General features: G+C 41.7%; 2 protein-coding genes and 1 long non-coding RNA gene across 10 annotated transcripts in view; 1 reads left to right on the plus strand and 2 right to left on the minus strand.

Moving 5' to 3' along the window:
• CAPN3 (calpain 3) overlaps positions 1–2,594 on the minus strand; it is a 30,036-nt gene extending 27,442 nt beyond the window's left edge. The window contains exon 1 of one of the 2 annotated variants that reach the window (XM_044436845.1): positions 1–2,594. In XM_044436845.1, the coding sequence (XP_044292780.1) occupies positions 1–291 (291 nt within the window). In that variant the 5' untranslated portion in view covers positions 292–2,594. The other variant, XM_044436846.1, reaches the window with a different exon arrangement.
• The window catches only part of LOC123026812, a 27,433-nt gene continuing 4,639 nt past the window's right edge, over positions 728–23,521 (plus strand). The window contains exons 1-4 of one of the 2 annotated variants that reach the window (XR_006415387.1): positions 728–864; positions 3,118–3,212; positions 4,955–5,052; positions 10,265–10,398. This is a non-coding gene — a long non-coding RNA (uncharacterized LOC123026812). Of the gene's footprint in view, positions 865–3,117; positions 3,213–4,954; positions 5,053–8,237; positions 8,361–10,264; positions 10,399–23,521 lie in introns of those variants that run through there. The other variant, XR_006415388.1, reaches the window with a different exon arrangement.
• GANC (glucosidase alpha, neutral C) overlaps positions 5,482–23,521 on the minus strand; it is a 68,752-nt gene continuing 50,712 nt past the window's right edge. For 5 of the 6 annotated variants that reach the window (XM_044436834.1, XM_044436833.1, XM_044436835.1 and 2 more), the window contains 11 exons: positions 21,870–22,013; positions 20,442–20,538; positions 18,137–18,238; positions 16,650–16,893; positions 13,698–13,762; positions 13,031–13,107; positions 12,363–12,437; positions 11,212–11,325; positions 10,275–10,387; positions 9,464–9,567; positions 5,482–8,392 (listed from right to left, as the gene is read on the minus strand). In XM_044436834.1, the coding sequence (XP_044292769.1) occupies positions 8,277–8,392; positions 9,464–9,567; positions 10,275–10,387; positions 11,212–11,325; positions 12,363–12,437; positions 13,031–13,107; positions 13,698–13,762; positions 16,650–16,893; positions 18,137–18,238; positions 20,442–20,538; positions 21,870–22,013 (1,251 nt within the window). In that variant the 3' untranslated portion in view covers positions 5,482–8,276. The remainder of the gene's footprint in view (positions 8,393–9,463; positions 9,568–10,274; positions 10,388–11,211; positions 11,326–12,362; positions 12,438–13,030; positions 13,108–13,697; positions 13,763–16,649; positions 16,894–18,136; positions 18,239–20,441; positions 20,539–21,869; positions 22,014–23,521) is intronic. The other variant, XR_006415385.1, reaches the window with a different exon arrangement.

The following is a 23,521-nucleotide window of genomic DNA, read 5'->3' on the forward strand; positions in this document are numbered from 1 at the left end:
TAGTGGCCTCTTCCACTCAAATTTGACAGGGAGCTTTTGGCTGAAGAAGAGGGAGCTGTCATTGGCTGGGAAATCTGGATCTTCATAAAGGATCTTCTTTTCGAGGCATTTCCTATGCAGCTCGTGAAAGGTCTTTTCTTTTACTCCAATGATGGGCTGATTGCGGCTTAGGATAGCAGAGTAGATCCCTCCTGTTCCTCCACATGTTTCAGTGACTGCAGTACCATGCTGATGGGTGACCGATCCAGCCCTGGTCTCTTGAACTATAGTAGCACTCACGGCCGACGGCATGGAGACCAGATTTAAGCAAATTTAGCAATTAAATGGCAACAACAAAGTAAGGGTGATCTTGCAATTTGGAAGGAAGCAACAGAAAAATAAGCTGATCTGTAATCTTTCCCCTCCTTCTGTCTGTAAAAGCTGAAGCAAAATTATACAGACCCAAGTCAGCAAGTTGTGTACATGTCATCTCATGGCTCTTGTCATAGTAATTCTGCCATTCGATGTCAAAATCATCATTGCAGCAGGAAGCAAGAGAAATCGTTGAGCAATGTTCACCTCCAGATTTGTGTGTGATTGTGCTGATGGCATGCTTTGTAAAGGTTGCAGCTCAGAAAACTAAAAATAAACTCTTAGGGGGAGGGTGCTGATATGGAAGAGGGGATGAAGAGATTCCTGCTCTGAGTTTGTTCTTTCAGAAGGACTAGACAGCCTGAAGTGGTCAAACAGCTTGAATCAACATTTTCCCCACCCTCATGTAAAGTTCTTGAATCGCTTCTATAAGGACCGTAAGCTAATTTTTGAAATGACGACTGGAATTAAAAGGACAACTATATAGAAGCAGCAGTGCAAAAAGTCCTGGAGGTTTGTATTAATGTATTAAATTCCATGTTTCTCAAGCATATTTAGAGAGAGCTTCCTTTCACATTCTCATGGAGCAGAAGGTAGAGTGCTGGTGGAGCAAAAGGGGCTCATACCAGCAGCCTTACCCACGTGATGGCAGTGGTCTGCAGCAGTGTGGAAGGGGCTCTTATGAGGATCGGGTAGGGCGAAAGCCAAAATTGTTCAGATCTGCTAACCACATCTGGATTAACATAAAGGAACTTGCAACAATTGCTTCATGACACAGGATCCTTTTGGGGGAAGTTTTGAGTAAGAAAAGGAAGTGGGCAAGCCGCTCTCCCTCACTCCCAGACAAGGAAGTTTTAATTCAGGTTGCTGCGTAAGAACATAAATAAGCCATGCTGGATCCTTCCAGTCCAGCACTCCATTCACTTGGGGAATGGCGAACCAGCTGCCCAAAGGATCCCTCATACGGGATGGGTACAAGACCTCTGCCTGCCTGAACTCCTCAGCAACCGGTGTACTTAGGCGTACCTCCTCTGGCAATGCAGGTACCCTGAAGCCAGCAAGGCTTGCAGCCACTGTAGCCTCTTCCTCCACTAACCTGTCCAATCCCCCTTTAAAGTTCTCCGCTTTGATGGCCATTGCAACTTCCTGCCACAACTGTACGCTGTGTGAGGAGAACCAACAAACAAACTGCGGTTAGAAAGAGAGCTGCACTTTGGATTCCAGTGTAGCAGCATTTTGGGGTGTTCTCTGTCTTCCTGGAGACTTCATGTTGGCGCGTTTAGGCTTGACTGCATTGAAAAAAGGCTACAACTGCCAAGTAAGCTTCCAGGCTCAGGCCAAAGTGCTGGACTTGACCTTGAAGCTGTAAACCCGAAGCTTAGAACTGAAACAACTCTTAACTCATCTTTTCCCACTCCAATCCACTGGGATGGTCTTCAGAGGCATTTCCCCAGGTGCTTCTACCACTCAGGAAGTGCTCCCTGAGCTACTGTTGTTTTAACGGCATTCTCCCTTGCAGTAGAGCAAATATCAAGCTACTGGAATGAATTTAATGTTTCCACCTTCATGCTCGGAAGTGATGAATCTACTCTAGAACACCATCTAAAAACCATTAATGGTTAAAGCAGGTTGGATGCTGTCTTCCTCGTTTCCAAAGTATCAGTTTATCTATAGGGTCTAAAAATGAAAAGAAATATTGTCATGATTTTGAGGACAGTCTCATAAAAATATCGGGGATATTTTTTGTAGCATCAGTTCATGTTAAAACCATAATTTTAATATGTACTACTATTGTAGTATCAGTATATTTTATTTCCTAAATAATAATTTTAAATAATTACATCCTGGGTTAGTTGGATTGGAGCACAAGAGATTCAGCTTCTAGTCCCTACTTGTTCATGAAGCTCACTGAGTTACTCTAGGCCAGTCACAGACCTTCACCCTAGCCTACCTCACAAAGTTGTTGTGAGCATAAAATGGCGGACTACGTAAGCCGCCTTGGATTCCTTTCAGAAGAAAAAAGGGTGAGATGTAAATGTAACATGACAATAATACTGTATTAGTCTCAGTGCTTCCCCCACAAAAAAATACCTGACTCAACTTGCTCCAAGATTCTCAAAGCAAATTCAGGAGAGTCTGAAAGTGCATTGTTGTTGTTAGTTGTGAAGTCATGTCCGACCCATCGCAACCCCATGGACAACATTCCTCCAGGCCTTCCTGTCCTCCACCATCCCCCGGAGTCCACTTAAGCTCACACCAACTGCTTCAGTGACTCCATCCAGCCACCTCATCCTCTGCCGTCCCCTTCTTCTTTTGCCTTCAATTGTTCCCAGCATTAGGCTCTTCTCCAGGGAGTCCTTCCTTCTCATTAGGTGGCCAAAGTACTTGAGTTTCATCTTCAGTATCTGGCCTTCTAAAGAGCAGTCAGGGCTGATCTCCTCTAGGACTGACCAGTTTGATCTTGCTGTCCAAGAGACTCGCAGGAGTCTCCTCCAGCACCTCAATTCAAAGGCCTCAATCCTTTTGCGCTCAGCCTTCCTTATGAAAGTGCATTGCTGCCCTCCAAAATTTTCTCAAAGCATCTGTATTCTGTGCCATGCTGCTACTTTGCTAAGTTTGATTTTGGTTAGAGAGACACACTGATCCCCACAAGTGCTTAGCCTATTTCTATATTCACCCCCATCTCAATTAGCAATGAACATATAATACTATTTAAATTACAGATGCCTCATTTCCAACATTTAATTTTCTGTGTTTGCATTTTAGACCCAGGTTCTGTTTACCTCTCAAGTAGCAATTAGATTACTGTGAGGCATGCGTGAACTACGCTCTGGCAGCTGCGCTTGGGGGAATTCAACTTGGTGAGCTCATCGCTATGATTACTTCAGGTTACTGCAATACTGTAATACTACCAATGACAGAAGTATGCGAGCTGTAAAAGTCTGCTAGTGACTTTATATTTCTGGTTTATTTCTCTAGCAGAATGCCAAGTAATTGCATCATCGGGAGAGTATGCCTTATGTTATTAGCCACTTTGCACTCTCATCGATTGGCCTGATATTAAATAATTCCTCTGGGGTAACAGTCATAAAGACTATTTTTAAACAAACCAGTTGGAGCACTGCTATAAAATCCTAGTCAATGTTTTTCCATGATATACTTCTGGCGCTGCCACACTGCAGCCTGATGAACTTGATAACAATGCAGGCTGAATGTGATCACTGCTGCTGTGGTAACCCGAAAGAGGGTGTGGTATTAGATTCCAAGCCCAACTATGCAATGCTATACGTATTAATTTGTGCATCATTCCTAGTGGAACTTGCTTCCAGTTAAACAGGCACAGCCCTTCTCCACACAAAATGAGTAACAGCAGACTAACTTTGGTGGTGTAAGAGCAGGCTCTCAAGTTGTACCACCAAAGCTCTTCTTCGCAAGTCAGCAGATACATGAATCTTTCCATACTGATAGGCCAGTCCACCTTAGCTATTTTCTGTTGACTGTTATGACAACCAAGCCAAGCAATCCTCCAGAGGAGGGCAGGCAATGTTCGACTCTCTTGAATTTCTCACCATTAGCTATGCTGGTTTAAGTTATTGGGAGTTGTAGCCAGAACATCTAGAAGGCCCCAAGTTGCCCACACCTGTATTGAGGTAACACCACTGATTTGTGCTATTAGAACTATGGCTAGAATCTCTACCTGCCAAGTTAGGAAAATCTGGGTAGCTGTGTCTCCAACACTGCAAAACCTTTTTTTATTTGTGTGTGGTTAGCTGCCTCATTGGTGAATTTCAAATATGCTTCAAAGACCTTTCTATCCTGCTCTGCTTTTAACAAAATTACTGGACTGAAAAGTTATTTTAAACTGCAAATTTTTAAAAATGAAAGCTTTATATGGTGATATTTTATGTTGGTTTTTTTCCTGTGAATTAGCTTCAATTTTTATTGCGAACTGGCTTTCCAAATAGCTATACAGATTCTGAAAACAACCTAAGAAATGAATCAGATCTTTATCTGCTATAGATTTACACTGGTTCTGCAGCTCCTATTTGACAACAAGGTGTATAGTCTGCCAACTAGTCCAACCTTCTCCAGTGAACACCTCCAAGGGAGGCTTTGACTGTGGTGACAAGAGCCTTTTTAGTGGTGCCCCCTAGTTATGAAATTAGCTTCCCATTGAGGCCCACCGGTTGACAACTTTGCTATTTTTGGTGAGAGTTAGACCACCCTCTACTGTAGGGCATTTAATACCGGGGCCTGCTGGTTGTTAGATAGAATTGGGTCTTTTAAAAGTGTGATTTCTGTGCTCTGTTTATTTGGTTTTTTTTTACTAGGCAACTTTTAAGACATTTTAATTGGTATAATTCATATTGTTTCTAAATATGCTGCTGTGAACCACCCAAGCAGCTTTGGCTGTTGGGTGGTATAGAAATAAACAAGTGGGCTGGAGGGAAGCCAATAGTCATAAATATTGGTGTAACGTGCCATGTTAGTCAAGTTATACATTCAGGCTGGAAAGAGTAGTTTTTAACCCAGCTAAAGGTGGTTTGAGAGCAGAATCTTTTTACAGGGTGTTCATGTATTCCTTTTCCTTCACTTGGAACAGAACAAATGATTCCTGGATCTGGATTCTGTTGGAAATGTTGGTCACCTACCATCCTTATGAGAGAGACTGAGGATGGGTTTTTCATTTACCTGCGAGAGGTAAGATGCGTTTGAAAAATGTTCTTATTGGTCAAACAACTACCTAATAAAGCTGAAGCTCTTGTATCTAGTTCCAGTATTCCCATCATGATGACTGTGATGTTATATTTGCATCCTGCCCTTTTTCCTCTTGCAAGGAAGCCAAGGTGGCTCACATGGTCATCCTCTTCTCTGCTTTATCCTTACATCATCCCTGTTAGTTAGGTTACACTGAGAGTTAGTGGCTGGCCCAAAATCACTCAGTGAGCTGTGTGGCTGGGTGGGGACTAGAACCCCCGTCTCCTGAGTCCCAGTCCACATCTCTGACCAGTACCCATGCAGCAGTCTCACCCAGTTGTCCCAGCAAACTCAGCGAGGCTTCCTTTTGAGTAGATGTACATAGGATAGCACTGTAAGGCAAGACATTACCAGACCGATTCCAAGCTCATCTGACAACCACAAGAGCTAAAGCTTTATTTTAAACAAATCAGAATCACTGAGCAGACAGAGTCTACACCAAACTTCATGCTGCACAACATGCACACCAAGATAAAGAATATTTTTTATGTGGTAGGTTTATATCCTGCCTTTCTTCCAACTTTGAGCTCAAGGCAGTGTCCGTGTGGGGTTCCCAGGCCGTCTTCCATTCAGGCACTGACCAGGCCCAGGGTGCGAGAATCACATGCCCTCCACCATGCATTGGAAGCAGCATATGTTCTGGCCTTAAAATAGTTCCATGGGAAAAGTGGGAGAGATCCTTAACATTCCTTGGAAAGCAGGCTTGCATAGCTCAATTTACATCCAGCAGCTTAAAATGCAGTCACAGCAGTTTGTTCTAACGAACGCTGCCTCTGCCAAATTCCCTTTGCAGAAAGTGACGTCAGGGGAGTTGAGGGAGGAACCTCTGCAGTGGAGGAAACAAAATGCTATAGAGAGGGGAAGTGTCTTTTTTGCACGTGAAAGAGATATGGAAGGCGTGGTTTTTCTTCGTCAAACCATATTTCAGGATATACTTCTTTATGAATACATCAAGCACTAACATCCTGGGTGAAACATGGTGCTCCTCTTGCTTGAGAGGCCTGCAGCTCAACCCTGGAAGGAAGTACTTAAGTCTAAGCAGATACGTCTGAGGAATACAGGGACTCCTCAAGGAAAAAAGATCTGTATCGTAAAGCTAGGCCTTTGGGATGAGAGAGGCAACTGCATGAGAGACAGAACAGAATGTTAAATAAGTTATACAACATATTATTTTCAGATGGAACACCTGACACTGCTAATACCTATGCTGTGCACTATGGAATGTGAGCCTGTGCAAGAGAATCATCTTGCACACCCTTCACAAGAGGGTGGACCTTTATAATTGTGATGTAGAGGTTAAACTATTGGACTGGGAATCCAGGGGATCTGGGTTCTAGTCCCCACCTGGCCACGAAGCTCAGTGGGTGAATGTGGCCAGTCACTGACTCTCAATGTTATGGTGAGGATAAGAAGAGAAAGAATATGTAAGCCACCTTGAGCTCCTTGAAGGAAAAAAGGTAGGCTATAAATATAATAAATACAACGGTGTACCATGTGCAAGCTTTTTAGACTAAAACAATCCCCCCATAAGGAAGAATTTATTGTGTTGATTTGTTCTGAAATATGGGACATTGTTATGTTCAATAAAAGTGTGATCATCACTAATAGTCTAGCTGCCATATGGAACCTGAAGCTTCCAGACACTCAAGAGCAGCTCCACGTAAAGGGCACTACCACAGTCTAACTCTGATGTAACCAGAGCACAGACAACAAAGCACCGAGAACAGAAAATCTGGGGTGTACAATCTAATATGTAAATACACTGTGGCCAGGGACAGTTGTGAGTGGAGCACTACACAGAGTTGTGCCTTGAACACTACTGTTTCCTGAAAAATCCAAACTAAACCTTTGTTAGGATCTATGGGGCAGTGCCAATCTGGACAAACTTCTAAAATGTTGAACAGCACTGAAAGCAAGGGCAGCCACTGTGCTCCTGTCTTCTGCATAATGGAAGAACTGTTTTTTAAAGTTGTATACCGTATTATAAGACAAACACTCCTAACCTACAGAGCCTTGTGCTTTAACATGACTGAAATGCTCAGTAAAGCTAAGTTTGAATATTACAGTGGGCAATATCCAATAATTACCATCCACAAGCATCCAGTCCTGCTGGTTCCACTGTGCAAGCAGGATCAATCGCTTGTGCAACTGAGATTTCATGCTTCTGGGGGCAACCTGAAATGAGTGGAAACGCTACTTTCCAGAATGGGGCAGGCTGGCAGAGCCCACACAAGAGAGCTCTGCTGACCTGCCCCATTCCAGAAATTAACATTTTCACTGATTTCAAAGCTTGCCCCAGAACTGCCAAATTTCTCTGTGACAAGCAAGTGATGGACTCTGCTTGTGCAATGGATTGGTGTGGCTCACTGCTTGAGGACTAGAAGCACTAGTGATCCCTGCCTGTGAAACTGAAGGGGCAGCAAGCCCCACTTATGGATAGGTACCACTGGATATTGTCCTGAATGTTTAAATGACCCAGTTTTAACCTTTCTGCCATATTGTTTTGCCATTCATTCTAAATTCATTACTACTTTGGTTTGTTCTTGTACCGGAAGCATGCTCACAATAGTGTAAGTTCTATGGACTAAGTTAAATGATGAACATTCACTCAAGACAATTTCTTTTCTCCCATGTAAGAAAACTGTGTTGTTTTATGGAGCTGAATTTCTCCATAGGTTTTATAGCTGGATTACAGAAACAGTCCTCAGTGTTAAGTTTCTCTGTCCAAGACCACTTTGCAGAACAAATTTTCTGTTCTATGTTGGTGGATTTAGTACAGATTGTTCTAAGTTGTTTCCTTCTCTGAGACATTCATTACAAGGATGAACACTGAGAAACAAAATCTGGAACAGAAGGGGAAAAAATCCATCAAAGCAAGAAAGTATTCCAGCTGCTGTTGCTTGGATACATGCGGAACAACGTTTTCCCACAACTGCAAAACCCTGGAAGCAAGCCATCCTCAGCAGAACAGTTGTTGCAAACAGTTACTGGCAAGTTGTCATGTGCAAAGAATACCTTGAATCTTAATTAGCAGAAACTACACAAATTTTGCCTAAGAAAGTTCATGATTTGCTTATTTGGGGAAAAAAAGCATTTCAAAAGAGTCAGCTAAGTTACTCCAAACCACTGTTTCTCCGTTTTTCTTCCATTTCTTTGCTGCTGTAGCTTCACTTGATTTGAAGCACCCAGTCAATGCCAACATTTAATGAAAGCTTTTGAAGGGTCAACACAGAGTTCTTCACTGAACTTTCGTAAGTGAAAGGCACTGCTTTGTCTTTCCCATCTGAATATTAATAGAATTAAAATATATGTTAGATTAATTAAAATATACTTCAGTCTTATATGAACATCTTAATAGGGCTGTTCAGCAAAACCCTAGTCCAGCCTTCCCCAGCCTGGTGCCAGCAAGATATTTTGAGCTACAGTTTCCAAAATTTCCTGACCATTGGCCATGATGGCAAGGGCAGATAGGCACTGAAGTCCAAAACATCCAGAAGGAACCAGGTTGAGGGAGGCTGTCTGAAATGTAGCCCCTGCACCAAAGCCAATTCTTCCCTATTAAATAAACTTTAGGGCTAGGTCATACTACCCTGACTTTTCACACATTATCCTGAACATACGGATCTGCCAGGAACTGGTTTCAGGTGAAGATGGACCACTGATGTGAACTGGCCAAATCCAGCAATGCTAGGGAAATATGTGACTAGTGTGAGAAGGGGTGTTCTGCTTTGGTTTAGATTAGGGAATATGGAAGGGGGAATATTCATGGTACAGTCAATAAATATACCGAAGGGGGACTGACTGGAGTAGCCTTACCTTCCACACTGCTTGATGGTCTCCCCCACTGGTGCTGTTGCACATTCAGAGAACATGAGAAGGCTCTCTAAGTGCATATGAACACAGAGATCTTCTACACCAGCCTTCCCCAACTTGGTGCCCTCCATACTGCTGGGATTACAACACCCAGAGTCCCTAACCCTTGGCCATTTTGTCTGGGGTGGATGAAACCTGTAGTGTGAAGGACATTGGGTTGGGAAGGATGTTCTACATGAATGGGAATGCTGGACCGATTAGGTTCCTCCTTGCATGGAGCTTCTCTACATGTATAAAGCTCTTTCCCACTTGCATCAACACATGGGTGGCCGGGACATGGCCCCTGGAGATGCTGATGCCAGGACTAGCCAGTGCAAACTGAACACATGGTGAGAGTTACCCCCCCCCCACACCCAGCTGACAAATAAACAGAGGTACATTCTCTGTGGACTATCCCATGTGGTTCCATTGCAGATAATTCTAAAAAAACCAACGTCAACTGTGGAAGCATCCTAAAATGTAAAGCTGTTCTGTCTCTTACTGTGGATGCTGACAGTCACAGAGGAAGGTTGCTTTTTCATTCCCAAAATCAGTATCCGTTCAATGACACATCCTGTAAGAAACTGCCCATTTTCATCTGCACACCTGGAGGAATAAAGAGACAGAAGATGGCCTTGAGGTCTGTGTAGAAAACACTGCTTCCAGTACTAGGATTGGTTTCTTCTTTAGCAAACTCCCTTATCAAAAAGCTCTTCATGCTTTATCAAGGTCTCCAACTCCAAAAGCCTTTGACACAACTTTTGTCTGTCTTGGTAATTCGCGTGTGTGTGTGTGTGGAAAGGGGGGTACAACTTGCCCTCCTCTTCAATACATTTCTGATAGATTTCCGAGGAGGAGGTTGAGTTGGCTTAACTTATTTAGCTGATCAAATTTCCTGGCTTCTCCAAACAGACCCAAGGCTCTCTGAAAGGTGCTAGAGCATGTTTCCACATCTAGAATGCTCATGAGAACAAGGCTTCTTCAGTGTCACCCTTAGCTAGGGTTGTCCTATTAGCATTTCTAATGTCTCACATATTTCGTAGTGCTCCTTCTTTGCACGAATTTAGTCACATGCAAGTGTATTTCTCTGAAATACTGCAAGTACCAGCAATCTTCATTATACCTGGACAAGGTCCGGGCCATGTGGAGCAATATTTGTTAGGGTCTTGTGCATAAGATTCCATTATTTTGTGATCAATGGATGAAACCCAGTTCGCCTAGTTTATAGTTCCACTACATAAAAGATGTCCAATACCAAAGTACTGCCCTAGGAAAATTAACACTTTTGCCTTTGCCCTCATAGTGCATGTTACCTAGATGAGAAAACATTATTATGGAAGGTGAACTTTCTGAGCAGGAACTGCTTGTCATGGAGATACTGAAATGAATGGCCATCATCCAAGTAGAGCTCTCCTGATGCAGACCCCTACAGAGAAGGTAAGATACAGTTACCACTGCTCAACAGAGAATAAACAAAAATGGAAAATCACAATCATTGCTATGTGCTAATGTTTAAGTACATAAGAAAGAGAAGGCAGTCTTATGAACACAGAGGAGGGATCAGCTGTCCTTGACCTAGGAGATCAAGTTGTAATTAGACATAATGGCATTAACAAAGGCTTGTTTAGGAATCTACTTGTTAGAGTGGGTGAATATGGATGACATGTGCTACAAATGGCAACCTACCCCTTGATGAACTGTTACTTCACCTTGCAGTATGGGCAACCTTACCAGTGTCCGGCACCTTTGCAATCCCTGGTCAGGCACATAAGGTGACAAAATGGTCTCGCTTTTTGGCAAGACAATCACCTGGAAAGTGCTCATTTGTATTCTTCCTTTTTTGGTTGTTTGCCAGTTTTAGAACTTGAAGAGCAACAAAAATATGTAGCATATTAACCAGATACCAAGGGGGTTTGCTGACATATCGATCAGGCTCACAATGTTTTTTACATTTTCATGATTTGTATAAAGGTGGCTTTTCCTTTGATTTGAGAGAACAGAAATAAAAAAGATGTTTGAAGGAACTTGGTCACCTCCCCACAGTATGTTCTGACTAGCTCTACATTCATGGTGGGTTAGGTGGGATACAAGTCTTTGCTACATGAAGGACAAAAGTGGGAGCCAAGGTCATAAGGACAGAATTGGAGAGTCAGAACAGAGGAAAGATGGAAAGTTATACAGTGTGTATAAAGTTTTTAAAACCAAGGAAAATAAACAAAGTGCATGTATAACAATATACTTTCAAAATACCATGTGATCTAGGGCAGCACGCAGTTCATAAGAAGCCTCTATCATCCACTCTGTGGATTTTCCAACAGATGTCTTGAGTGGTATAATAGTTCCCCCACGATGCATTACAGGAATCTGAGTACAAAGAAAGACAAAAGCAGTGAAATCAAGAGGTCTCTTTTGAGGGAGGGTGAGCAAACAATGAAAAACATCTTCCTCATCTGCTCATGTACAGCTGCTGTCTTAAGACTTTTAAAATTAAGTCTTATTTTTCTAGAGTAGATAATGAGGCTGAACCGTTAGAAGTCTGATATTACGGAGAACAAAGTTTACAGATCATGAAATTGCTACAAAAGCAGCTTAGTGCCTGTGCAAGTGAACTAGTTTTAGATGTTTAAGGTATTTTCACCTGCATTGTACAGCTGGGCATCTTGTAGGGACACAGTGGCCTGGTTTGTGCATCACAATCGCAAAATGCATTATAATCCACAATTATGGAACTGAACCATGAACAATTACAGAACTGAACCATGATCAAGCTGTCTCTAGCTTTCTATAAAGAGCTCCTGATTAGTGCAGTTTGTCAGTTGTGTCATTTAAATCTGGTTTCTTGGAATGCTTAGGAACTAGAAAACCCAACAGTAATCCAGTAACAAGCCGCATACCGATTCAACACTGTTTACAGAAAGTTGGTGTGTTTTGCATGCATCCACACAAGTAATGGATGATTTTCCAACATGACATGCAAATGTCCCCTTTTTCTTTAGACAGTAACTTCAGAAGTATGTTTTTGTGAGACACTGAGCCCCCTTCAGAAGTATGTTTTTGTGAGACACAGAGCCCCCTTGTAATACATTTTAATTTTTGAGTTACAGCTAATGTTTACTAACATTTGAGATGAACAGGTTATAACAGCTCTCAGTTCTGACCAGCCCCCAGATGGTCTTGCAGCAGATCCTTGATTTTTTAAGTCAGACCTGTTTGTAGCTTTCATTTATACACCAAACTTCTCAACCCAGTATATTACCTTCTTTAGAATATATCCCCAGGCTTCGGCGAATGGGGCGGCATAAAAATGTTTTAATAAATAAATAAATAAACAAATTCTCTTGAGTAACTGGAAAAATTTGAGGAGCATTTTCTGTTGTTAATAATATAAAAAACAAACATACATTGTTCAATGTTACTGGAACCTTCAGTATGCCTTGTCCATCCAGATATCTCAGTTTTCGAAAGTCATACCAGATCTGCAGGACAATCATCAGGAGAAAGCAATAAGTATGCATTACTGGTTTAGAGAGTCAAAAGCCAGGTCCTTACTTTGTTCCAGGTGAGTCACAACATAAAACCCTTACACAATATCAAATCCATGAAAAGTTCATAAATATCCCCAATCATAAAAGTGGCAAGATATCAATTAAAAAACTAAACAAAAATAATAAATCTTACTGTTTCAAAAAAGCCACATTTCCTCTACAATAAACTTAGCAGTAATTTACATTTATATCCCTTTTCAGAAAACTCAGTTCACAGCGTTGGAGTAACCACAGGAAAGACCCTTTTAGTAGCTGTTGCTTCTCCTGTCACAACTGAGTCGCAATTCTTCATAGGAGCAGGTTCAAGGTCATATTGGGCTTTAAACAATGGGGCCCTGAAGCTGCTGCTGTTGACACAAGCTTCTCCAAAGCAAAGGGCACTATAGAGTGATCATGCTGATTGCCAAAGCCAATCTCACACTTACATAGTTATACCTATTCCACGAATGCCTAGCAACCTAATTTAGTCGAAAGCCTCAAAGAAAGAAAAGGGAAGGAAATTAACTGACACAGCCTTTCCTTACCTCTTGTTGGCCTGGCAGAAAAGCACTGACTGTAGTGACCTTTGGTTCAGTAACTGGATACACCAACAAAGCATTTCCTGAATTACAAATGAACCGAAGGAAATAGAATTATAACATTATTTTCCATTAGTTGAATTCAGTATTCATTTGCAAATTCATTTGCAAAAATCATACCTAATTCATGGAATGATGCCAAATTACAAACATATCCAGAATTGACAAAATAGACCATATTTGGATATGCCAACAGTAGATCCTCTTCATAAATTATTATTCATTGTTATTCATAAATTCTACTGCGCTTTCCAGCATTAAAAGGTGTTTTATAGTGTGTATCTAATTCGTTCCACAACAACCCTGTGAAGTAAGTCTGGGCTTTGTGTCTGGCTTGGGATTTGAAGAGAAGCTGCTAAACCCCACATGCTATCCATTAGGTTACAGTGGACAATACTGGATGCAAAGCAGAAGTGGAAAGGAGATGGGAGGCAGCACACTTGCTTGCTCTTGTAGAGCATCAAAAGCAACTGTAGGTAAATAAGCCACGGTTAGTCAGTATGCGTGAACCAGGTCCTTGTGTGTGCTGTCCTGCTCCTTTAGGGCAACTTCTTCATATTACACCCCTGCCAAGCTTACAAAATATCACAGTCTATAGAACGTTTAAACCTACCAAGCATAAACTCATCTTCAATGCCAAAAGTTTCCAGTTCCTTGGGAAATTCTACCCAGACAGGCCTATAGAAAGGAAGAAAGCAAAATCTTGAAGTGTTCTCTTTCTGGAAGATGTATTCCATGATTCATGTCAACTACTTAGGATCAGCACTTTCACCTTGTCACCTTAACAGCTCCTGTGTAAAATCTAAATGCTTAAAGGCACAATCAACACCCCTTGCTCTACATGCATTTAAACCTCCAGCTTGGAGGCTTCTTTGGACTCCAGGGCCCAGCCCATGTGTTTTATCTAGACAACAATTTTTGGTCACTGGGGGTGGGGGGTGGGGAAGGATACTGGGGTGCTTATAGGAATCAGCATAGGTGTTGGCACCAATCTTCTCTCCTTCCTGACTTGCTCCAACATGCTCCTTTCCCCCTCTTCAAGGCACCTTTGCCTTCCCGGAGGGGCAGCTGGCGTGGTTCTTTCTGTGCTGATTGCAAGAAGGGTGAAAGCTTAAGGTTTGCCATCCCAGCACGGAGTCTCAGGGCCTCAGTGCTGGGACTCCAAAAATCCAATGGCCCTCCACACAATACTGGGAGACCACAGGATTGTACCCTTCATGATATTCTGAGCATTTCAAACCCATCAGTACTTAATGCACTTCTTTCATTGGGAATGGTAATAGGTTAAAAAAAAAAGAAAGAGAAAACCGAATTTTCAAAGTCATTATTGAATTAACTTTATAAGAAGAATCAGTCACAACACAGCATACATTTTACTTGTAACATATTTTTGTCCCTTTAGAAATCTTAGGGAATGCTTTACCTCTCTATTATCTTTCCTTTCTTTCAATGATGAAGAAACAGGTAGAATGAAGAATTCACTAAAGATTGATTCTGTTTGAACTAGTTTGAATTAGGGCTGTTCTTTGCTGCATTTCAAATACTGTTGACACCCAAAGAAATGTAATCGATTCTATTTATCAGCCATGTTCACATTGTTTTACCTCTATCACTATTCAGTCCTGTTGGTTAAAGACAAATGACAGAGTTTGTGCATTATATTAAACAAGAAAGAACCCAGCAAGTCACAAGCTTGTGCATTTCCTCCTCTCACCTGGACAAGATCAGTGCTGCCAATTCCAGTTTAGATTAAATGCAGTCTAGTATGTTATTTGAATTGGAAACTATGGTTAAATATAACTATGGTTAATAAAGCAAGCCACAGTTTAAAGTAGTTTTGCTTCCCCTGTGGTTCATAGCAGCCACAGTTTCTTGTGTCTGAATGACAGAAGCAGCCAAGAACAATAAAAAATGGAAACAAAACTTTTGAATGCTTCCCTGTGGCTACAATGAAAGAAGAGTGGGAAATGCACATGCTCAAGGCTTGCTGCAGCTCTTCAATGTAATACCAAATTATGGTTTAACATTATATGCAAATGAGCTCTCTGGGGGTCTACGCTGGACAGTATCCAGCATATCTGATCCTATTAAAGATATCTGATTACTAGCTGATGCTGCTGAGTCTAATGCAAAATGGTATTTGGATGGAAACCCTGTGAATCTGACACAAGATAATATGGACAGGGGCAAGATTTCCCAGGTTTGACTGTATTTCAATGTATTTTATCGTGTTGTAAGCCGCCCCGAGGTTTCGGCAAGGGGCGGCATAGAAATGTTATAATAATAATAATAATAATAATAATAATAATAATAATAATAATAATAATTTAACTTGGAAATTTACAAGGTTCTTCTGAAAAAAGTTGGCAAGAATCAAATAATGTTTCTAAGATGATCCCAAGGTTCTGAAAAATGGCCCCATGCATCAACATGGATAAGATGACCTGGTGAAAATGGCAGGTTCAAGTGGAGGAAGCTGGGGATGAGTAATTAAAGTTGGAGAAGGCAGGCTCTACAAAAGCTTGTCTTTTCATTGAAATGGACTTTTACTAACCCTTGATATTTGCATATGGGACTGGTTTGGGCAAAATTTGTTGGCATCGATATTATTGCTTTTTATATTTATATCCTGCCTTTTTTCATTTCAAGGCGGCTTACGTAATTCTCCTCCTTGCAACCTCATCCTTACATCAACAACCCTGTGAAGTAGGTTGGACTGAGAGTCTGTGACTCGCCCAAAGTCTCCCAGTGGGCTCCAGGGCTGACTTGGGACTAGAACTCAGACCTCCTGAGTTCCAGTCCCACCCCCTTAACAACTAATCACACCATCTCTCAGTTAAAGAGCTATATAAAGTAGGGATGGGAAGAAGGTAGAATTCCAGATATTTGGGATTCTAACTCCAAATGCCCTTAACAGCATGGCCAGTGATCAGCAGTGCTGAAAGCTGAAGTTCAAAGTATCTGAAGATTTATTTTTTCCCTGGTTTAGAAACCATAGCTAAAACATTACCTTGTGAACTAATGTGCTTGCTTTATCTTTGCATCTGAGCAGATATTTTACTGATTTATCCACGACTTTTAATTTTATTTATTTAATTTCTATCCTGCCCAACAGCTGAAATTCTCTAGGCAGTTTACAATCGTGTCTAATACAAAACTACAGTACAATGAAACAACCATATATCTTCTACAACACAACATTTAAAAATAGTTTAGCAGCTAAAAGCAACATTTAATGCAGCAAAGACATATTAAACACACATCGTGGGCATTCCCGTTGAGCCATTAAATAACCCTGGATGATGATGATGATGATGATATTACATTGCATGTATAAACTGCCGTTCTTGCTCTTGCAAGGAAGTCCTTAAAATGTCCCAGCACAGAAGGACTCTCTTAACCTGGTGCTGAAAGGATGGCAAAGTTGGTGCCAGGCCGGGCTCAGTGAGTAGATCACTCCACACTAAGCCATTTTTGGTGCCACAACCAAAATGTTAATGCTTGTTTGTTAAAAGATACATTTCTATATGAAGCGGTAACTCACTTTTTTTTATCCCAAGCTTACCTCATGACTGGCTCGGCCACTGTATGTGCTCGGTAGAACAGTGTGTATAAGTAAGGAAGAAGGGAGTAGCGCTCCTTGATTGCTTCTCTGATGATCTTTGTGTTCTCTTCGCCAAACAACCAGGGCTCACGACGCCTGGTATGCATATTGGCATGTCCTCTAAAGAATGGTTGGAGTGCCCCAGCTTGATACCATCGAAGAAGTAGTTCTGGTTCTGGATTTCCAATAAATCCACCCACATCCGCTGGATTTCAGAAAAGTGTATTCCCCCAGAAACGGATGAAAAATGCAAATACACATATTTACTGAAATCAACTGAAATGCATTTCATAGAATCATATAATAGCAGAGTTGGAAGGGGTCAAGAAAGCTACCGGGTCCAACCCCCTGCTGTTGCAGGACACTAATTTATACTATCCTACTCAGATGACTGTCCAGTTTCTTTCTGAATGTCTCTACTGGAACTGTGATGATCACATAAAAGCTATTCTATGAACACAGAGAAACTACTCTGAGAAGAGGGAAAAATCTGTTGATGATATTAAACTGGACTTGCTTGTCTTCCAAAGATCAGGAGAAGCAGTGATAGGGGACATGCTCTGCATGCAGGGGTCCCAGGTTCAGTTCCTGGATCCTGCAGGAAGGGATGGGAAAGAACCCCAGAGAGCTGCTGCCAGTCAGTGTAGGTAAAACTGAACTAGGTGGATTTGATATAAGGCAGGTTTTTATATTCCTTATGATTGGTTGTCTGTAATTCACCATATTTCTCTATTTATTTGATTTATATTCCATCTTTTTTCCAAGGAGATAGCTCTCAAGCTGTCCAACCATAATAATAACTAACATAAAATAAAAACTTATTTAAAGCAAATATATTAAAATAACAATTTAAAGACAATAACAGAATAAAATTAGAATCCAACCCAACAGAGGCACATACATGCCAATGGATCTGCTTGAATAAAATGGCCTTTGCCTGTCAGTGGCAGGGCAGGAGAGGGAAACGAGCCTCCCATTGCAGTGTCTTTCAAAGCAAGGAAATGGCCCCCAAGAAGGCCCTCTCTTACCTCCCCTCTGTACATGCCTCAGATAACTGGCTGGACTGAAATAAGAGGCTCACTGGAAGGTCATATCACCTGGGCAGGCTCTCATGTGAGAATGTATCCTTTCAAGAAACCTGGTCCCATTTCTATATCCTTCCTAGAGAGGTCCCACCTTGAACCAACATTACAATCCCTGACAGCAGGCAAAAATGTTGCTTGCTCAGGCATTTTAATCTGTTCTAAGTTCATGATTTAAGTAGACTGCTTTACCAATCATGATTATTTGGTGATTGACTACATGCTGCCCTGAAATCCAAGAGAAGAGGCAAAGTAGTATAAACATGTTTTAAATTGATTAAATCAATTATAACAAGAGAGAAGCTTCTTAAGAAAGAGACACAACTGCCTCATTAGATGGAAAGCACATACTTGTGTCTCACTTACCTCCACAGAATGAAATTCCTGCAATACTGATGGTCAGCAACATTGGAATGGAGATTTTCAAGTACTGCCACTCTGCTTTGTTATCTCCAGTCCATACGGCACCTGGAAAAATTGAGGTTGCACAGCCACATGCAATTCTATCCATGTTTACTAGGATGTGAGTCCAATTGTAATGGGGGGGGGGGCGGGTTACTTTCATCTAACTGAGCTTTAGAAACATGCTATGAATATGAACGCCTATGCTAATCTTGCATCAGATGCATGTGATTGATTGATTGATTGATTGACAAAGCTTCTATGCCGCCCATTCGCTGAAGCCTTGGGACGGCTCACAACAATAAATAACATAATAACAATATAAAAACAATATCGTTGGAGACGTCCTGGCCAAAGATGTAAAATCAATAAATAATATTAACAATTAAAATGACATTTAATTTTAAATTTAATTTAAAAAGGTCTTCGCCTGGCACCGAAAAATGTTAATGGCTCAGAGGGTCGGGCACACATCAGGGTGCACCAGCATGGTATCGATATCGCTGTGCATGGAGATGTGAGCAGTGCAGGTTGTGATCCTGCATATTACACTGCTCTCATTTTAGGAAGAATAAGGTGCATCCTGGTCAGAGGGAATACACCTTTTAAAACTGAGTAATACTTCCTAAGTGTAGTTCTCATTAAAAGAGGAAGAAATCCTATAGTACCTGTCCGAGCAGCTCTTCCAGCTTCCACCTCCCTGGGTGGACTATTTGTTCAACATCCAGGTCCTCCTTCTGTGAGGGAGGCACAGAGGGCAGCGTCGAGGCTTTCTCCCTGCCGGCCCCCAACTACAGAGGGGCTTCCCCACTGCGGTCTGCCTAGTGCCAACCTGTCTGCCCTCCGGTGCCAGGCTAAGGTGGCCTCGATGCTGAGGCCTTTCCAGATAGACATGGAGAGTTAAGACCTTGAAGGGTCAAGTGTTCTACAGGTCTACTCTTCATTATATGTTTTAGATCTTTTTGATTACATTTTGTATTTTGGAACAAATATGGCCTTTTGCTGTATTATTTTAACTGTTGTAAACGACCCAGAGTACACTATTGGGTGGTATGGCACTGAAATAATACTTAAACTATGGGTGCTAAACAGTTTCTATAGCGCCATAGGACTTTTTGGATCACCAGCTACAAGGCTGGAAGATTGCTCTGACCTTGTCTGTGTGCATCTTAGAGATGGGACCCAGTCTCTCTCAGAACATCAGTGAATGAGTTACAATCCAAATTTTCACTGTCTTAAGAATCTGCCCATTATGAAAATTTGGAAGCCACAGCCTAATGTTGCATTATTGCTTTTATTTTTAGTTCCTATTTCCTCTCTGATCATTTAGGAACAAAGTGGGCAACAATAATCTTATTTGAGGTATTTGCAGAGGCAACAGCTTAGTTGTATGACAACTGAACAGCATGACAAAGGCTTTGCATGTCTTAAGGTCTCAAATTCAGTCTTTGGTATTTGAAGTGAAAGGGTTTTAGTTTGCTGCTTCTGCTAAGATCTTTTCTTGGGTCGCTGGGGACTGAAATAGGGATGGAGAGACAATGGGTATGGCATGCTGAGAACTCTGCTTTTAAAAAATATTTATGCCAAGACCAAATAAACTGCACCACCCTCAGAAGAAAGCAACTGGAATGATACTGGCCCATTTTGGATGATCTTACGTAAAAGCCTTTTGTCTCTGCATGGAGCTCTTTTGCTTGACCAGTGAATAAATCAGGAAGCCCCTAATTAACTGTGATGTACTGGTTCAGCCAGCATGAACTATACCCATAGTTTAATATTCTGGATTGTTCTAAAGATGCTAACTAAGTTTCCTGAAGAAAAACCGCAAACAGTGTTTTTATTACATGGTCCTTAGTTTAACTGTGGCTGATAGCAAAGCAAGGAGTGAAGGGGTTGTACATCCATGTGTATATCTTGGTTTTATAAGCTGAGATATGTTCACTGAAACCATTGTGTAGTTCAGCAGTAGCCAAATGGTGGTCCCTGCAGCAAATCTGGCTCTCAAGATAATTTTAGCTGGTCTTAGAAAGCTTTACTATGCTTGAATTAAAGATAGGGGGAAAGTTTCATTTGCAAGTAAAAATAAAATTCCTTTTAATTGCAAGACAAAGAGATGATTCACACCTCAGTTTTATATTCAAATTGTGAGGCTCTCCCTACTGGATGGTCCCAGGGTGATTATGGACAGTTTTGTGTATCAGATGCGCTAAAAGAGCAAACACCAATGAAAATGCTGCACCTTGGCTGTCCAAGACTGCTCTGTACATACCATACTTCTGTGATCCAGCAAAGAAAGAGCGTGTGAGAACAAAAGGCCTCTCCAGCCCTAAGCTTCGTTTGATCAGTCCTTCTGTGGTTGCCATTTGCTGAAATGCAAAAAGAGTAACTAGCAAGAGTAACTAGCAAAACATCTCTACCTGACATAATTACTATGACTTTACAGATGTAAGGTCAGGCACAGTAAAACAGAACAGTTTTGTTACTTGTAAGAACAGAATGGAGTGCCTTAATGCATTAGTACAGGGAAATAAATGAATGAAACCTTCTCTAAAATTCACAATAAGGTACATGAACCTGTAAAGCTAATTTGTGAAACACGAGTCCTTCATAAGGGAAGGGTTATTTAGGCATGTTATTTCTCATTCTATGAAAAAAGAGATGATCTGGCTTTTAGAAGAAAAGCAAGCCGGAGCATACAAAAGGCACACAAAATTATGCATGGTGTGGAGAAAGTGGGCTGGGAGACATTGTTCTGCTTTTCTCATTAGAACCCACTAGGGGTCATCCCATGGATGTCAATTGGTGGGAGTTCCAGGACAGATAAAAGGAAGTACCTCACATAGCACAAAAGCTATGGAATTCCTCTCTACAAGATGCAGTGATGGCCACCAGTTCGGATGGCTTTAAAATGCATGGACAATGCATGGAGGAAGGGACCATTGATCGTAACTAGTCCTTATGGCTAGAGACCACCTTATGTGTCAGAGGAAGTATGTCTTTTGCGGGTTTCCCTCTGGCAGCTGGTTGCCCAGTATGTGAACAGAATACTGGATGAAATGGATCCTTAGTTTGCATGGCTCGCCTTATGTTCTTATGAATGCATAATTCTTGTATAGGTCCACAATTTGCTCAGGAAGAAGAGCAAATGTCTGGAAGAATGGCAGCTACACAATGTGGGCATGTTCCACAGTAGTTTCTTTTTGGTCAGAAGTCATTGCTCATGTAATTTTTTTCTTGAAAGATCTGCAGTAATAGCAGATGCCCATGCTCTTTCATATTCCATACCTGTGATGTGGCAGTAAAAGTGATAACTGAAGGCCATTACAATGCAAAGAGGCTACATAAAGCTTAGAGGGATAAACACCCCCAACCTGTCACTCAATGGACTGAAGATCTTACTGCTTTCGCTATGTTTGAACATATTTCCTACAGCTGTCCATTTCATATGATGCTTAAATATATGGTCAGCTTATATCAATGTATTTAAACTGGGCTGTTAAATCAACACTTTTAATTCTCTCCTGTGACTTTTTTGTTGTTTTGATGTTATTGCCTTGATTTTAAATAATGTTTGAAGTGTTTGTAAGAATGATAGTTTCTATACTGAGTTTAAAAAAAAGAAAATACAATTAAATAAGAAAAATAAAATAGTACCATAAGTGCTAGAGTTTACATTTTTCACCCTCAAATGTCATACCTGGTAAAAGCCATAGAGATTATGAACATCTCGATGTTCCCACTTGCCATAATGGACAGCATCCTTCTGCATAGTTAGTTCTACCCCTTTGAAGACTGAGGGCTCATTCATATCATTCCAGGCAAAAAGGATTTCAGAAGAACCCTATAAAGCAACATTTAAGTTCCTTTAAAAATGTTTGTTCAAAGCAAGTTTGACTGTATTATACAGATCGAGCTTCCCTGCTGTTGCAAGCCGAGGTTCTTCCATCAAACAAACACCCTTAAGCAGTTTCCTTATAAAACACTCTCTATTGCTTCTCAATGGGTCTCTAAGCACAAAGTAGATTGCTGAACCGAATCTAGTGGCTACCTCCCAAAGTTCTCCTTATGAACATGCCTAGGCCCAACCCTTTGGGAGGGACTCCCTGAAAGTGAGCACACCTCCTCTCTGCTCACCACTCCTACAGCTGGGCCTCTCGCCTCCGCTGGTGTCCAGCCACAGGGCCCAGCTCTGAAGGGAGGGCCTGCTCTGCACCCAAGAGCTCCTCATTCCCAGCAGTTCCTCCCACTGGCTGCACAGCCAAGCCATTTCCAGGAAGGGTCTGGTGCAGTGCCTGGCCTTGAGGTAATCATCCCCACCCACTCCTGCTGTTGCATCCCAGGACCTTGACCTAACCCATGTTCCCCAATCCTGCTGAGTCATTCCTCACATTTCAAATCTGAACCAGGATCTGAGATGCAACTGACATCCCATGAGAACATTTGCAAAGGCCGCCCATCCACCTTGCTCCCAATATCCTACCAGCTAAGCCCTAAATATATTGCAGCACAACTGCTGCCATCCCCAGTCAACTTGACCAGTATTGCTTGGGGATAGTAGGAGTTGTAGTCTAATGCATCTGGAGGGTACCAGGTTGGGGAAGGTAAGATCTTGATTTGTGCTACAACTCTCAAAAGTGAAAAACCAACAAACTTGAGGAGATGACAGCAATTACTAAGGAACTCTGAGTATCTCCAAGAATGTTTCAGGATTTATTTTGGAGCCATGATTGGGTGGCATCTATCCAGCCATATATGACAGGTAAAATCCAGTTAGTTAATCCCAATTGATGGAAATCTTCTCTCAGTAGAATGGGAGGAGTGATTTTAGTAATTCTACCTGGGCAGCCACCAGCACACACCTTCCAACCCTTCAGAGACAATTTAGGAGGTATTTGAGATCTGCAGAGAAGAGGGGTCTGCTCCCTCCATCCTCCTTCACAGCAGCCTTCTGTTGCCTGAGGGCTAATAACTGGATGTAACCCAATTAGTGGGGGTTTTGGGCGGGGGGGATTCCTGGTTTCTTTGGAGGCCACAGAAGAAGGATCAGTGGGTTCTTTTCCTCTTCCTTGACTAATGTCCTGCATCTAAGATTGTACTGAACAGAGAACCTTTACAGCAAAGGGTTTCTTTAGAATGGTATTCAAAGGGGTAATAGCATGAGGTGCGGTTTGCAAAAATCACTTTCAACACACAAGGATTTGGCATGAGAGAAGCAGATTATATGGAACAGTCCCCTCCATCTTCAGCACAACCTCCAATGGGGCTTGCTTGGGTCTGTGTGGAGGCTCTCTTACTTGTGTTTTGGCTTAGTTATATTTGTATTACTCATAGTCGTCAAATATAAGGGTG

This window comes from Varanus komodoensis, unplaced genomic scaffold (genome assembly GCF_004798865.1).
Source record: "Varanus komodoensis strain SLA01 unplaced genomic scaffold, ASM479886v1 scaffold3, whole genome shotgun sequence".
NCBI classification, from domain to species: Eukaryota; Metazoa; Chordata; class Lepidosauria; order Squamata; family Varanidae; genus Varanus; species Varanus komodoensis.